Source organism: Urocitellus parryii, chromosome 9 (assembly GCF_045843805.1).
Source record: "Urocitellus parryii isolate mUroPar1 chromosome 9, mUroPar1.hap1, whole genome shotgun sequence".
Lineage (NCBI taxonomy): Eukaryota > Metazoa > Chordata > Mammalia > Rodentia > Sciuridae > Urocitellus > Urocitellus parryii.
The window spans coordinates 14,293,955-14,310,560 of record NC_135539.1 but is presented as its reverse complement, the minus strand read 5'-3'; the positions used below and the strand labels follow the sequence as shown (position 1 = coordinate 14,310,560).

At 37.7% G+C, this 16,606-nt stretch overlaps 1 protein-coding gene across 1 annotated transcript in view; it reads left to right on the top strand.

The window, feature by feature from the left end:
- Dnah3 (dynein axonemal heavy chain 3) overlaps nucleotides 1–16,606 on the top strand; it is a 155,250-nt gene that overhangs the window by 95,373 nt on the left and 43,271 nt on the right. The window contains exons 41-43 of the mRNA XM_077802616.1: nucleotides 11,062–11,165; nucleotides 12,993–13,287; nucleotides 15,643–15,822. Coding sequence (XP_077658742.1) covers nucleotides 11,062–11,165; nucleotides 12,993–13,287; nucleotides 15,643–15,822 — 579 coding nt within the window. The remainder of the gene's footprint in view (nucleotides 1–11,061; nucleotides 11,166–12,992; nucleotides 13,288–15,642; nucleotides 15,823–16,606) is intronic.

Here is a 16,606-nt window from a genome sequence, read left to right as displayed (position 1 = left end):
TTTGTTTTCTTACACTTGTCTATTCCTCTCCTCTTATGTTTATATACTTCATGTCATGGTAATTATGGAATTATTTCTCTTAATTTTTGTCATTATAATCTAGTATATTCAGATATTTCCAATTTTGGTATATAATCTTCAAAATGATAATTTTAATGGCTATAAGTATTCTATGTGTGTGTGACATCATGTACCAAAAGAAAGATGTTTCTTTTAAGTAGATTTTATTGCTTTTTTCCGACCATCCAAGTAATACATTATACAGAGTTTAGAAAATGCAGAGAGGCAATATAAAAAAGTTAAGATCAATAGGAATTCCATCATCCAGAAATGTCGCTGTGTGTGTATGTGTGTTTAGTTTTTTTCTGTATTTCTACAACATAAGGAAGATCATACTATAAATACTTTCCAAAAAGCTTTCCTTTTTATGGCTGTAAAAAAGAGCATATAAAGAGCTATGAGGAAACTCCCAGGACTGACAGTAATGTGTATATTAAAAGAACTGGTTTATATAGTATTTTCAAAAACTTAGAGAATGTAGGCTTAAGAGGTAGGCATTTTATTATATGTTAGTTTAAGGTTGAAAGGAAAAACATAATCAAATCCTGAATCTTTGAATCATAGTTAATGATATACATGCTGAAGTCTTTATGGGGAAGTATAGAGGTGGGCTTTAATTTATTTTGAAATGTTTCAAAAAAGATAAGATGGATTAATGAGTAGATAAAGAGACAAAGAGGAATGTGATAAAACAAGAAAAGCAAATGGTAAACTCTAAGAGGTAGTTATCCAGTGCTCACTGTACAATGTTTTCAGTGTTTATGTATTTTTTATATTTTTCATGACAATAAAACAATGAATGAGCAATAGGTTCCCTGCCCTGTACCCTACACTCTCATCTGTACACCTGGCACATTTCACGTAATGCATGATTACCTGTTAGCCTAATTGCATGGAGGCCCCATACATTTCCATTAGTTGGGTGGTAGTATATTCATTCACTCTTGGTTTTGGATGGTTTATTTTTATCTTAATAAAATACAAATGACATAGAGTTTACCATTTTAATAATTTGAAATTCAGTGGCAGTAAGAACATTCCCATTGTTATGCAACCATAACCACCATCCAAATCCAGAACTTTTTCATTTTCCCAAACTGAAATTTCATCACCATTAAACAATGATTTCCCATTGCCTCTTCCTCCCTTTCCTGGCAACAATGGCTCTACTTTCTGTCACCAAATGTTAGATTACATTGGGTACCTCATCTCAGCAGAATCATATGGTCTATGTCTTTTAGTAACTGGCTTATTTCATTTAGCATAATGTCCTCAGTGTTCATCCACATTGTAGTACATGTCCTTTAAAGACCTAATAATATTCCATTAGATAATATACCACTTGTTCATTGCTGATATATAAGAAAGCAATTGAGTTTTGTATTTTAATCTTGTATCCTGCAGACTTTGCTATAATCACTAATAAGTTCCAGGAATTTTTTACTGATTCTTTAGGATTTCCTGCATACTTATGTCATCTACAAATACAGTATTGTTTCTTCCTTCATGTTATTTTATTTCCTTTTCTTCTCTTACTCCATTAGGTATGATTTTTAGTATGCTTTTGAATAGATATGATAAGTGAAGACATTATTTTGTGCCCAATCTTAAAGGAAAGCTGCTCATTTTTTGACTCTTATCTGTGGTGCTATCTGTTCAGTTTGTGGATATTCTCTATCAAATTGAGGAACGTCCCTCTTCTCTTCTCTTTCTAGTTTACTAAGATGAATGCTTGGGTTATTGATTTTAGATGTTCATCCCTTTCTAATAAATGCAATTAACACTATAAATTTCCCTCCAAACATTATGTTCACTGTATCTCACAGATCTTGAAACGTCGTATTTTTATTTCTGTTTAGTTCACAATATTTTCAAATTTCTCTTAAGATTTCCTGGATTTGTATAGCATTTTGAAGTGTGTCATTGAATCCCAAAGTATATGGGGATTTTCCAGTCATCTTTCTCTTATTTCTCTTAGTATAATTCCATTGGTTTGATAGCATACATTGTATGATCTCTGTTCTTTTAAATGTGTTGAAGTGTTTTATAGCTAAAAATGTGGGCTTTCTTGGTGAATGCTCCATGTGAAGAGAAGTGAATGCTCCATGAGAAGAATGCGTAGTCTGCTATTGTCAGATGGAATAATCTGTAATGTAGATCCAATCGATCGATGATGGTGCCGTTCAATTTAATTATAGTCTCACTCATTCTCTTACCATCAATTACTGATAGAGGGGTGTCAAAATGTCCAACTATAATATTGAGTTTGTTTGTTTCTTCTTGAAGCACTATCCGTTTTGCCTCATGTATTTTGTCTTTCTGTTTACATTTGAAATGTGATAGAATCTAATCTAAATTTCTTCTTTTTAGAGGTGCTGAATTTTTTTTATGTAGCAGTAGTTTGTTTTCCAGTATGTTCCTAATTTAATGTTCTTTTGTAGGTTTTGTTTTTATTTTGACAGACTATGTTTAGATGTTAGTTTTCCTTTCATTTACTCCACTTAGGATTTGATCCATCCTTTTAGGCAGTAAGGAAAATTTTTATTCTTTGGCTTTCATCTGTATATTCTCTTCCCCCCATATATCTCTCTCTCTCTCTCTCTCTCTCTCTCTCTCTCTCTCTCTCTCTCTCTCTCTCTCTCTCTCATGTGTGTGCGCATTTGCTCTTTCTAGTTGGGCTTTACATTTTGGCATAAGTCACCACAATTTCGTTTCTCCACTGTCTCTATTAATTTTAATTCTGCTTTTATTTCTTTTGTTTTCTTGCTATCCTTTTTTAGTGTAACAATTAAAAGCATAGGCTAAGGAATGAAAGTGTCAGAGCTGGAGTCCTGGCTTCAACACTGAATCAAAGTGGGTGAACTTGAACAAATTCCCTTAATTCCTCTCAGTTTCCACAATTATAAAATGTGGATAATAATAATAGACCATATTCATGGTGTTCTTGGAAAGATTAAATACAAAAATACTTAGGATAGACATGAAGGAAAATGGATAGTGCTTTATGTTGAAGGCATTAAGTTAATATTATCAATTTCTATTTATCATTGTTATCATCATCACTCTTAGATCATCCATCTCATTTTTTTCTCATCTTGCCATTTCATTTCAACCTATTTTCTCCTTATGGCTTTTTTTCCTCCTATTTCATAAGAAATGATGTTTTGGGGGTGTTTATTTTATTTTTTGCACCTTATTGAAAATATCAAACAGTTTCCCAAAACTAGTGTTCAGTTCCACATTAAGCAAGTTTAAGAGAGAACTCTCCAGTCTAATTTCCATATTATGTTCCTTTGTAATGCAATAGTTTTTCACTGGTTACATTTTTCGTTTGTTTGTTTTCTTTTGTTTTCTCCATCCTTCAAGATCAGTCTGTGCTCTGTGTCTATAAAGATGGTGCTTGAATTGCCCTTGACCCTGCTCTTGGCCCACTTTGTGATGACATCTTTTCTTCTCTCTTGCAGTGACATGCACAGCTCCCACTCAATTTCTAGGTAACCTTCCCCTCTAACATGTCTTGTCCACTGTGAGGACTGCATCACCTTCTTCCATACCTTACTCAACTGAAGTAACATTTAAAAAAACACCATGATTTCCAGCATGCATTATTATTATTATGCATTATATATATTTTATTATATATTAAGCATTATATATTATTGTTATGGCCTAATAATGGGGGGAAAAGAGTGTGAAGAGACAGTTCTTCCAGAATAGTAGCTGGCATGCAGATGAACAGCTGCCTAATTTTCTGTGTATATGTTACCTGTTCCTCTGCGTTTGGGCAGCCATGGGGGAAGACCCAGTGGACTCTTGTGTCTTTTTCTCTTTGTTTTTAATATTTTTTACTTGTGTATGGACTCAATGCCTTTATTCTTTTTTGTGTGGTGCTAGGATTGAACCCAGTGTCTCACACTTGGCAGGCAAGTGCTCTACCACTGAGCCACAACGCCGGCCCCTCTCGGGTCTTTCTTCACACAATTCCTTGACTGATTTCTGTGTTAGCTTTCCATTACTTAACAAATACCTGAAATAATAAAGCTCTTTTTAAAAAAGAAAAGTTTTATTTTGGCTCAAGATTTTAGAATTTTCAATCCATAATCAGTGGGCTCCGTTGCTTTGGGTCCTGTGCTAAAGTACACCATCAGGGCAGGGAGTTCATGATAGAGCAAAGCTGCTCATTCATGGCAGTAGGAAGCAAAGAGTAAGTAAAAGGAGCACTGGGGCCCTTCAAGGGCATGGCCTAATTCCACCCAGAAGGCATTGCCTCCTGAAGCTTCCACCACCAACCAATAAGGCCAAGAACTAAGGACTAAGCCTTCAGCACACGGTTCTCAGGGGGACACTCATCCAAACCATAGCATTTTCTCTATCCAGCTCTTCTGCTTTCTACTTAGAGGAGATTCTGCCCAGATTCTTTCAGTTTTTGTTTATAATAACATCGTTCTTCTTTTTTCTCCTATTGCAAGTATTTTAGTGAGAAATTGGGAAGCTCCTAACCAGAACCCACTTGATTCAAAAGGTCTGCTTCACAGGGCTGAGAATGCAATCTCTTTACGTAACAGCTTTATTGAGATATATTTTACATACCATAAAACCCACCCATTTAAGTCTACAAATCAATGATTTTTAGTAAATTTACCCAGTTGTGTACCCATTGCTATAATACAGGTTTAGAATGTTTGCAAAGCCCCAGTAAAACCCTTCATGACTACTTTAAATTAACTGCAGATCCTTTGTTAGTCCCAGCCTCTGTATAGATTTGTCTTTTCTAGATATTTCATCTACATGGAATTAATTAATATATGACCTCCTGTGTGTGGCTTTGATTGCACTTTCCTAAATCATTGTTAAACTTTTAAAAAATATTTTCTTAGTTGTCATTGGACCTTTATTTTTTATTTTATTTATTTATATGTGATGCTGAAAATCAAACCCAATGCCTCACATGAGCTAGGCAAGTGCTTTACCACTGAGCTATAACCCCAGCCCCATTGTTAAACTCTTAAAATATCTCTCTCTCTCTCTCTCTCTCTCTCTCTCTCTCTCTCTCTCTCTCTTATTTTTTTTTAGCTTTTCCACAAGGGCCTATGGTTAAATTTTAAATGTGAGACTCAGGAAAGCCTTCCCTAATTTCATGGGATGTTGTTTTCTGAGCTTTTCATGATGCAGGAGTCTTGTGGGGTAAATGGATCTCTCAGGTAAATGATGGAAAAACTGCAGGGGGAGTATGCTCCAAGGAAAGCCAGCAGCTTGGGGGACTCTCTCAAGGTTGGGTTGTATCATCCATCATGGATCCTTATTGGTCAACCAGAGATTTATTTTTCTCTTTATTCACCAATTGACCTCTGAAAAGTCTTTAATGTCTCAATCTAAATGTTTGCCTCATTCTCCAAGTAGAGGCGAGGATAAAAGAGCTGGGGTGAAGGAAATAATAGAAATCATTTATCTTTTAGGATTTCTACTCTTCCTTCTTCTCCCCTTCCCACCCTTGTACTTGAACTAGTCCAGAGTTACAAACACAATGCAGACTAAACAAGAACCATTATTCTGATGAGAACTAAAGAGACCTAGAGCTAAATGTTACCAGTTGCCTCTCTGTGTGCCTGGAGCTATGATAAATGCTTGACACATATATTTTATTCACTCTCCATAGTGATTTTCTAAATTCTACATATAATCAGTCCCAATTTACAGATGTGCAAATGGTAAACTTGGCCAAGGTCACATGGCTGGTAAATCCACTTGCTATAGTTAATTTAAATATTTTCTTTGTCCTAAATGTTACTGAATCAAGCCACAAATTAGCTCCAGCTCAATATCATCAAGGAAGGGGGAAAGTGTTTCATTGATTCATGCTTTTAGTGTCCCTCTTTTTTCTTGTAAAAATTATTTTATCAAAGAAAAATAATTGAAAAGTATATTTTGTTCCTACTACCCTATTTTGGTTCTCAAAAATACTTTGTTGTTTATTAACCTGCTTTCATCTTCTTATATCATTGCCATAATGGCATATGCCCATGTTTATCTGACATTGCTTCTTAAAAATATTTTCTATGTTAATGTTAGTTTTTGTAATGTTCATTTTAATGACTGAAAAACATTCCATCCATCTCATAAGACAAATTTTTACTGATCTCCCAATGTAGAACATGTAAGTTATTTCTTTGCCATCACAGATGGTGTTGAATACTCATGTATACAGATTATTTTCATTGTGAATTGTTTCCTTGTGATAAATCTCCGGAAACGGGATTTCTGTCTTAGAGTAGAGGACATTTTTAGCTCTGTAAGCGTAGTGCCAGATTGCTTTCTAAAAGTGTACCAGATTGACTTCTAGGTAAAGCTGCAGAATGACGTAGAATAACAGAAGCTCGCTTCTTTTATACCTAATTGAATTGACAACAAATCGATCCTAAAAATTCCCCAGAAATAAGCAAAAAAATTATGGACAGAGAGAAAAAAAAATGGTGTATGATGCATTTCTCAGTTCAGAACCTGCCACCTCAATGAACTGCTAATGGTATTGTAGAAAGGAAAACAGGTGGATTGTTCTCACTGGCAATCACCAACATGGAGGACAGAGAACTGTGACGGTGACTGGGCAGCTACAAGAGATCTGAGAGAACCCTCAATCACAGAAGCCCCTGCATGATGCTGTAGCACCTCAGTGGGGCCAGAAAAACTACTACGATTTGCATCTTGCAGAATTGTGGGCTGGATGGGGATAAGAGTTCAATCCCACAAGAGTGGAGCACATGTTGCTAGCTAGGATGGGGTGAGATGGGTTCACGGTTTAGGGAAGTTGACCAAATTTCAGAGAAAGACTGAAGAGCCCAAATGTCCCAGGAATAGCAACTCTTTTTACTTAATTCTTGCAGCCTGAGGCTAGGGAAAAGAAAGCCACATGCTGGTGCTTGAACTGTGGCCAGGAAATAGCTAAGATAATCTGGTCCCAGATATTGTTGGGTAAACATAGGAAGAATTTACCTGATTATATCCAAGTAAGAAAGGTATGGCATTTGTGCAAATGAGAGAGAGAGAACGTCTAATAGAAAAAATAACCCAAAGACCAATAGAGTTGAGGAAGGGAGTAGGGGGAAAGAGAAGGAAAGGGAAAGGGGAGATACTAGGGAAAGAAATGGAGGACATTATGTGCACATGTGAATATATCACAATGAACCCACTATTACATATAGTTATAATGCACTAATAAAAACATCATTTAAGAATAAAAGAAAATATAACCCAAGAAACAAAATATTTCCTGTTGACTAGTATGGGATACTGATAAAAAGATAGGTATGCAGATTAACTGGATAGAATTGAAAGTTTAAAAACCCTCATATTTATTTGACTTGAATTTTGACAATGGTACCTAGATAATTAAATGGGAAAAGAATAATCTTTTTCAACAAAGGATGCTAGAACAACTGAATTACACATGTAAAGGAATGAACTTGGACCTCTACTTCACATCAAGACCAAAAATGTACTCAAAATATACCAAAGGCATATATCTAAGGGTTAAAGCTATGCAATTCTTAGAAGTAAACAGATGAAAATTTTTGCAACTTTGAATTAGGCAGTGATTTCTTAGGATACTAAAATCAACATCAAGAAAGAAAAAAATAGACAAACCAGACACCATCAAAATTAAGAACTTTTGTATTTCAAAGGACAATTTCAAATAAAAAGATAATCAAAAATGGGTGATTTTTATATCAAATTCTGTATCTTATGAGGGATTCATATGTAGACTATACAAAGAAGTACTTCAACTTGAAAAGACAAATAACCCAATTTGAAAATGGGCAAAGTACCTGAATAGACAATTCTCCAAGGAAGACATACAAGGGGCCAATAAACACATGGCAAGATGCTCAACATTATTAACTATCAGGAAAGTTCAAATTAAAACTAAAATGAGATACTACTTCACAGCAGCTAGGATGGGTATAATAAAAAGATGGAAAACAAGTGTTGGTGAGGACATAGGAAAACTGGAAACCTCTCATACTATAAATGGGATTTAAAATGGTGCAGCACTCTTGGAAAAGAGCACTTGGCATTTTCTCAAAATTAAACAGAATCCAAATGTCCACCAATTGATAAATGGTTAAATAAGATATATCCATAAAATAGAGTACTGCTTGGCAATTATAAGTAGTGAAGTGTTGTATATATGCTACAACTTGGATGAACCTTAAAAATATTATGGTAAGTGAAAGAAGCCAGTCACAAAAAGAACGCATGCTGTGTGATCTATTTATATTAAATGTGCAGAACAGGTAAATCTATAAGGACTGAAAGTAGATGAAGTGGTTGTCTAGTACAGGGCAGCAGAGGATAGTGATATGGCTCCCCAGAGGCAAAGCCTCTCAGCCAGCCTACTCTGGCCCAAGGCAAGAATGGGTGGCCCAGCTGCCTGGAGCCTGACATTGCCTGGTGGGGCGGAGGCTCAATTCTCATCCCATGACCTCAACTCCTGCTTCCTGACTTGCCACAAGAACATGGAAGTGGAGCAGACTTGAATGAGAGTTGGGACTCACGAATTGACCAATAATGGGTAGTACATTTCCAAACCCTAATTAGCATAAGTTTGGACCAATAGCATTGGTAGTTTTTTCAAACCCTAATTAGTGAAAGTTTGGACCAATATCAGTAATCCAAGTGCTATATAAACCTCTAGCCTAGCACATTTGGGACGCGAAAGGGTGCTATCATATCCTTCTTTCTCCTGTCAGAATTCTGTTTCTGTTCCTCAATAATTTCTACTCTCAAATACTCGTTCATCCTGGTCTGTGGATTTCATTCTTCAAATTCACAAGACAAGAATCAAGGAAGAAGAAATTGATGGTGAGCCCCTGGGGTCTGCTGCGACACTAGAGGGCGTGCCCCACATTTGTCAGCTACCCAGACCTATAGCTTATGCAGATCCACCTGCCAGCAGAAGCAGAAACTCAAGTTTCATCTCAAAACTCCATTGATGGCTGAGAATTATGAAGTTTCTTTTTGATGCGGTGAAGAATTCTAACATGTATTGTGGTCATTATCTCTCAACTCTTTGGATATTTATCATACCTCACATACAGAAACTTTTAGTAAACCATTGAATTCTATATTTGAAAAAGTTCAATTACATGGTATGTGAATTACATTTCAATAAAGCACAGAAAAGTTTGTAAGGGGTGATAAAAGAGGAACTAAAGAATCAAAGAATGTGTGAGAGAATCACATAATACTGTTAATGATCTAGTAAGTAAACTATGTCCAGTGAGAAATAAAATGTACAAAGTTAGGCTTCTAATAAATGGCTTAGGGGAAAAGTTTGATATAATTATACATTCTATAGAAGAAAATGATAAAAACAGTGAAACAGACTATGGTCAATATGGAAATGAAAAAATGTTAATTCCTCAAGTTGCAAACACAATAATTATAACAGACACTATATACAAAGAGATAAATGCAAAACTTTTCCTAAAATGAAGAACTACTTCTATAAATTATAAAGGTATGCTACATTCTAAGAAAAACTGATGCAGAATAATTGGCCAAAAAGACAACTTAATTAAATTATTAGATTTTTCAGGTTAAAATAGGTTTCATCAGGCAACTAGATTTTTAAAAAGAGTCAAAAGAAAAATATTTGACAGGCCTCAACTTCTGCTCATAACTTAAAATGCAACAAAACAGAATGATTTATGCAAAATTCAGAAAGAAAATGTGACATGGATATTACTCTCAGCCAAATCTCTGTTGAAATATAATAGCAGCAGACAGAATTCTCAAATGTGTAAAGACTGAGAGAAGTGAGCAGCCATAAGCCTCTTATTGAAAAAAAAATTAAATCAGCCAACTAAAGAATTAGTCAAAACAAAGAACTCTAAAATGTTCTGTTAAAGGATGTGATTCTGAGCACTGAATTATTTAAAGACTGTATAAATCTAAAACTAAGGAGTGGAAGAATTAAGGTTGCAATCAAAACATGAATGTTGTAAACCCTGACAAAGAAGAAGTTGTGCATGAGTAATAAGAGCCAGGGAAGTAGAGGGTGAAGGAAGAGGGAATGTTGGCCACCTCCCATTTCATAAAGGAATGGATGAAACTGGCCTAAAAATTGAATATGATGTCAGGATTTGCTTTTTAAAAGTTCAGACCAAGAAAGAAGGGAAGGAGGGAAGAGAAAAGGCGATGAGGAAGGCAGATGAATATGGTGGCCCTTGGTAAAGTGGAAATGGATGAGGCAAGAATTGCAAAACATTAATCACTGATGAAACAGGAGGATGACACTTGATGGTGTATTACACCATTCTCTTTATTTTCGTGCATTTCAATTTTTTCACAATAAAAAGGTAAAACACACAGTAACAAAATCAGAGTAGATGATTTTTTAAAAGCATAATGACTTTAACTCTGCAAAGGCTTGAAAATTATTTTTTTAATTAAGAAACACCTTTTAGGAACCAATATCCTGATAGTGAATAATGATGTGTCTAAAGTTCAGTGGAGGCATCTGTTTTATTCCAATATTTTCCTCTGCTAGATTTAAGTGAAATTAAATTTCTCATCTTTATTTAAAATTTTGTCACGTTTCCATGCTTATAAAATACTTCCCTCTCATCTTTCTATCCTTCCCTCTTCAACATGTTAGTGTGCCTAAGAAGAGAGCCAAAGGATTGCCATCAAGAGTTGTTATTTCTGGATATGGAATTTGGAATGATTTATAGCCTTTTTAATTTTCGTTTTTAGTCCTTGCTATGTATTTTATTAAAAATAATTTAGTAACTTTCATGGTCAACACTTATTTTTAAATAAAATCATCATTCTTTAAAAAGTGTTGTTTTAGTTTGTACAGGTGACAGCAATGTGTAAGTCTGACCACAGTTATGCCAACACTGGTTGTTACACATTTTGATTGTTATAGCTGAGGTACATCGAAATGGGAAATGGGAATCCTTGGTAAACTAATATCCTGTTCTCTTTCTTTGGATCCAGGAAGCATCTATGATTTTTATTTCTTCAAACAAGGTAGTGGACATTGGGAAGCCTGGACAGAGTATATCACCAAACAGGAGGAAATTATCCCTGCTGGTGCAAAGGTAAAAGAAAATCATTGGTTATAGAATTGTGGCTTCCCGAATTACCCAGATATCCTCCTGGATAGAGGAATTAGCAGTTCTTTGTGGGCATTTTTTAAAGCTTCTTTCAATAAAAGATTCCAACATGAGCTGCATCAAGCTTCAAGAAAGCACAGACTTTAGAATCAGAGAGATCTATGTTCCTTACTCAGCCTTCACTCTCTGCCTCCCTTTATTCAACCATAAAATGGAATAAAAAGAAACATTTAAATGATTGCAAAGTTTGAAGGCAAAATACATGAGCATGTGGCACATACTAGGGGTTAGATGAATATTTGTTGCTATTCTCATTATTGTTGTTACCAATAATCCCATGTGGTTCACCTCTTAGTCACCTGAGCCCCCACAAAATATCTTTGAAACCTTCAGAAAGAGATTTTCCATTTTCTTGATCAGCAGAAAAGTAGTTTCTCATTAACAGATTTTTTTTTCTAGGTAGTAAGTAATTCACCTATAACCCTGTTCATTTCATGCCTTTTGAAACTTTGGACAGATGTGCACTTTCATGCCTGTTGGTGGCATCTAGTGGATATAATTTATCTTTCTGGGGTGAGTGCAGATCTTTCAGACCCAGGGTACAGTGGTGGGCAGTGGATGGGAAACTGGGAACATGGACAACCCAGGTAGAAGCCAAGTGGGACACACGCTCAATGTGTTCAGGATGCCTTAAGTGGGCGAGTGTGTGCCGGCTTCAGGACAGAGTTGGGTACCTGAACTCTAGGGATTTGAAATCTAGCTGAATTCATACAGACAAGAGTCCAGAGTAGAAAATAATTTCAATTCTTCTGGGAATTTTCCTTTGTCAAACTATTGATGTAGTCCCTGAAAATAAAATATTATGAAACCCAACTTGTTTTAAATTTCCAGTCTTGATTGCAAAATAGGCATTGAGCTTTACTTTCTAGCTAAGTAGCTTCCACCCAGTTAGCCAGCTTTCTTGGACTTCCGTTTTTTCATCTGCATTATTATAACCCCTGCCTCAGAGGGTTACTGGGAGGACTTCTGCCAGTAATGCAGACAAGATACCCAGAGTTTAACCCCTGTGATTTCTCTTCTCCACTTTAACCACCTTGCCCTATCTTCTCCTTTTCCTTTGGCCAAATTGCTTCTCAAAAGAAGCAAAGATTTTGTCTACAAAGGCTTCCAAATTGCATAGACTTGGGTGGCATAAGTCTAAACTAGTTTGGCATTGACACAAACCACAGTGTGACAGGTACTCCTCAGAGTCATATGCAAAGCAGCCCAAGCCATGAATCCCTCTCAGCCCAGACATACAAACAGACTTCCATGTATAATATGCATCTCCCTGCCTCCTCTTCTGCCCCCATGAAAGGACTAGATTGGTCAAATGACCAATGACGAGGTTCAGGCTCAGAGAAGCTAAGCTGAAGGTAAGATGTTCTTCCCAAAGAAATAGGGATCCCAGGAGCCCAAGATGGAGCCCTTAGACTCCACTTGGGACTTTGCAGTCTTTGAAGTCACACAAGCTGGGGTCTGAATCCCTGCATTTCTACTTACTGTGTTACTTGGGCAACTCAGTTTCCTTGTCTACAAAACAAGGACAGTAATTCTCATCTTTACATGCATGGTCTCATTTAAATCTCAAACCAACCCTGTGTATTATCCCTCTTTCAAAGATGAAGGGATAGAGGACATTGAAGAGGTTAAATACTCACTCAGGGTCATAAAGATACTAAGGACAGAGCTAAAATTCAAACCCAGGTCCTAGCATGCCAAGTCTCAGCTCCCTGGACCTGGGGCCAAGATCTCCCTGTCTTTGTGGTGCAGGTCTCAGAACTCATCATCCCCACAATGGAGACAGCCCGGCAGTCCTTCTTCTTGAAAACCTACCTGCACCATGAAATTCCAACGCTGTTTGTGGGTCCTACCGGCACTGGCAAATCAGCCATCACGAACAACTTCCTCCTTCACCTTCCCAAAAATACCTACCTGCCCAACTTTATCAATTTCTCTGCCAGAACTTCAGCCAATCAAACCCAGGACATCATCATGTCCAAGCTGGATCGACGGCGGAAGGGCCTTTACGGGCCTCCCTTGGGGAAGAAAGCAGTGGTGTTTGTGGGTAAGGACTGTCCGGGTTCTTCCTCTCCAGGCGGCAGCAAACCAGAGCGTCCCCTTGAGGGGCCGCTGTACGGTCTTTTGACTTTCTCTAGAAGATAAAAATTTCTAGTTTGTATAATTTAGTATTCCCTCCATTCCCTTCCTCTCTCCTTCCCTCCTTCCCACCTTCCTCCCCTCCATGAGTAGTTCTAGAAGGAACTGTGGTGTTTGCCCTCTGACATCTCTAGAAGCGATATACACTTTGAGACAAAACCCTTGTTCCATTTTGTATCAGATAACTTGTGTTACCGGTAAATGTCAAGTAAATATTTGTGAAATAAGAACACTGAATTTTCTCAGGGATTTACCTCTTTACAAAACTCTTTATTTTATTTGAGCCTTATAACCCTGTGAAGTTATTAATCATCATCATAATTTTACTTGAGTTAATTGAGGCTCCAAGGGGTTAAATTTCCTGTTCAGGATCAAACGTCTAAAAAATTCTGGAGCCATGGTACAAACCCAGGTTTCTTGGTACCTAACACATTTTTTGTCTGACTGCTGATTCATAAGGTTCTAGAATACCATACTCTTCTGGATTATCCTCTCTAAACTTACATTGCATGTATTTATATTCTTGTCAACTAACATCAATTCCTTAAAGGACAGAGATCCTTTTCTTTTCCTTCTTCTTTTTCTTGTTTTTGGGTTCTGGGAATGGAACCCAGCGCCTCGTGCATGCTAGGCAAGTGCTTTTCCACTGAGCTACATCCCTAGCCCCTTTCTTATTTTTCCTTTCTTTTCTTTCATGTATCTCAGTCTCCCTCCCTAATTTTTTGGGGGGGGTTACTAGAGATTTAATGCTGGGGAGCTTTATCACTGAGCCGTATCCTGAGCCTTTTTTATTTTATTTTACTTTTTTATTTTGAGACAGGATCTCACTGAGTTTCTTAGAGCCTTTCTAGGTTGCCAAGGATGGCCTCAAGCTTGCAATCCTCCTACCTCAACCTCCCTGGTCCTGGGATTATAGGTGTGTGCTGTGGTGCCCAGTTTCTCCCTCCCTGTTTCTTTTGAGGGGTACTGGGAATTGAACTTGGGGACACTCAACCACTGAGCCACATCCCCAGTCCTTTTTTGTACTTTTTCTTAGATAGGTCTCACTGAGTTGCTTGGTGCCTCGCTTTTTTGCTGAGGCTGGCTTTGAACTCACAATCCTCCTGCCTCAGCTTCCCAAGCCACTGGGATTACAGGTGTGTGCCACCACACAAGGCTCTCCCTGTTTTTATTATGTATCCAAAAACAGTTTAAGCTTTGCACCTAAACATATCTGGGTTCAAATATTGCTTTTTAACTAGGCGTAGTGTAACTTAAGCTCTCTGACCCTAATCAGTTTCTTACTATTAATGTAGAGGTAATGCTTTCTTCCTTTAAAGTTGATATTTAGATTAGATGAGATCATGAATGTAAAATTCCTAAAACATTACCTGACACAATTGGGCATTCTACCAATGTTTGTTGAGGAAACACTTAAAAAGCTTCTGTCATACTGAGTGGCTTCTGTGTGCCAGGATTGAGCAGCATGCTATTGGAGGAAATGTCATCCCTGCCCTTACAGAAGCCCGTAGTCTACTCTTGCTATTTTGGTTTCACTCATCAAAAAATCTTTGCTCCCATTGGAGTTCAACTATTATTACCTATTGGTCAAATTAAGTTCTCTATTGGGGACTGTGTTGTAACTCAGTAGTGAAGTGTGTGCTTAGAATGTACAAGACCCTGGGTTCAATTCCCAGCACCATCACCAAATATGTATATGTATGTATGTATGTGTGTGTGTGTGTGTGTGTGTGTGTGTATATATATATATATATATATATATATATATATATATATATATATACTGGGCATGGTGGTGACTGCCTGTCCCAGCTACTTGGGAAGCTGAGGCAGGAGGATTGTTTGAGTCCAGAATTTGAAGGCCATGCGGGACCACATAGCAAGATCCTATCTCAAAGTCAAAACAAAACAAACAAAAAACCTGTTGGCTGGGAGTTTGACTATCTTCCTTACCTTCATATCTCCAGCAATTAACAAAATATAGTAGGCAATCAATATATTTTGGTTGAGAAAAATTAAATACCTTGTTGCTGATGCCAGTTCTATAACTACAATGGGCAGAAATTTCAACAAGGCAGTAGAGTCCAGAACACAGGAAACCCCTTCCCATCTGGCCTGGATGTCCAGTGACCCAGCCCTGCCTGGAGGGGGAATGGGACAGCTGGGCATCAATTTTTCTATAGAGGGAATTGTCATCTGTCACCTCCTGTGAGAGAAGAGGACCCACAGACTTAATAATGTGCAGCTGTGCTTCCTTCTACAGATGACCTCAACATGCCGGCCAAAGAGGTGTATGGGGCCCAGCCCCCCATCGAGCTCCTGAGACAGTGGATTGACCACGGTTACTGGTTTGACAAGAAAGACACAACCAGGCTGGACATTGTAGATGTGCTGCTTGTGACAGCCATGGGTCCTCCTGGAGGAGGAAGGAATGATATCACTGGTATGTGAAGGGAGGAGCTCATTCCTTCCCCCACTCCACAGTAGAGCTGGGCTGTTTGCCTGGAGGATTGGTACGGGGCACTGTGCCCTGGGAGAGCAGAGAGCACACAGCTGGAGGGGTTGGGGTCAGCTCTAGACTTCACATTGTGAGAAGTAGAATGTGTGAGATAGGATGGGAAATGACAACAGGAAGTCATCCCTAGGTGCTGGAGACACAGAAGGTGTCATATGATAGCGATAATTCAGCATATGGAAAGTTCCAGGAGGGGAAGCCAGATACGACATCAACGAGGAATGCATGACAGAGTCCCCTTTTGGAATTGTTGTAGTTCTTCAGGTTGCCAAGACAGAGATCTAAACAAAGTGGCCAAAGCAAAATATATAATAGTAATAGCAGATAAATTAGTAACATTTCCCCATCATCTAACAGTTCAGAAATCATCTTCAGGTTCCACTTGATCCATCCACTTCTATGTTTCTGTACTTTGATGGCCATCTTTGGTTAAGAATTTCATTCCATTTCTGGACTTGGATTCTGTGACTCTGGACAAATCTCTCTTCTCTGGCTCGAGGCTTTCTTATCTGTAAAATAAGGGAAATGGAGAGGATGATCTCATCTGAGTGCCCAGACCACCACCTTCCACCTCCAGAGTAGAGTTGAGGTACACTTTTGCTATGGGTTTAGCTATGGTGGGATCTAAGGAACCTGGCACCCACAAACTCAGCACTGCTCTCACTAGTGAGAAGCAGGGCACTTGGTGTGTTACTTTTTTCTATTTAAGATT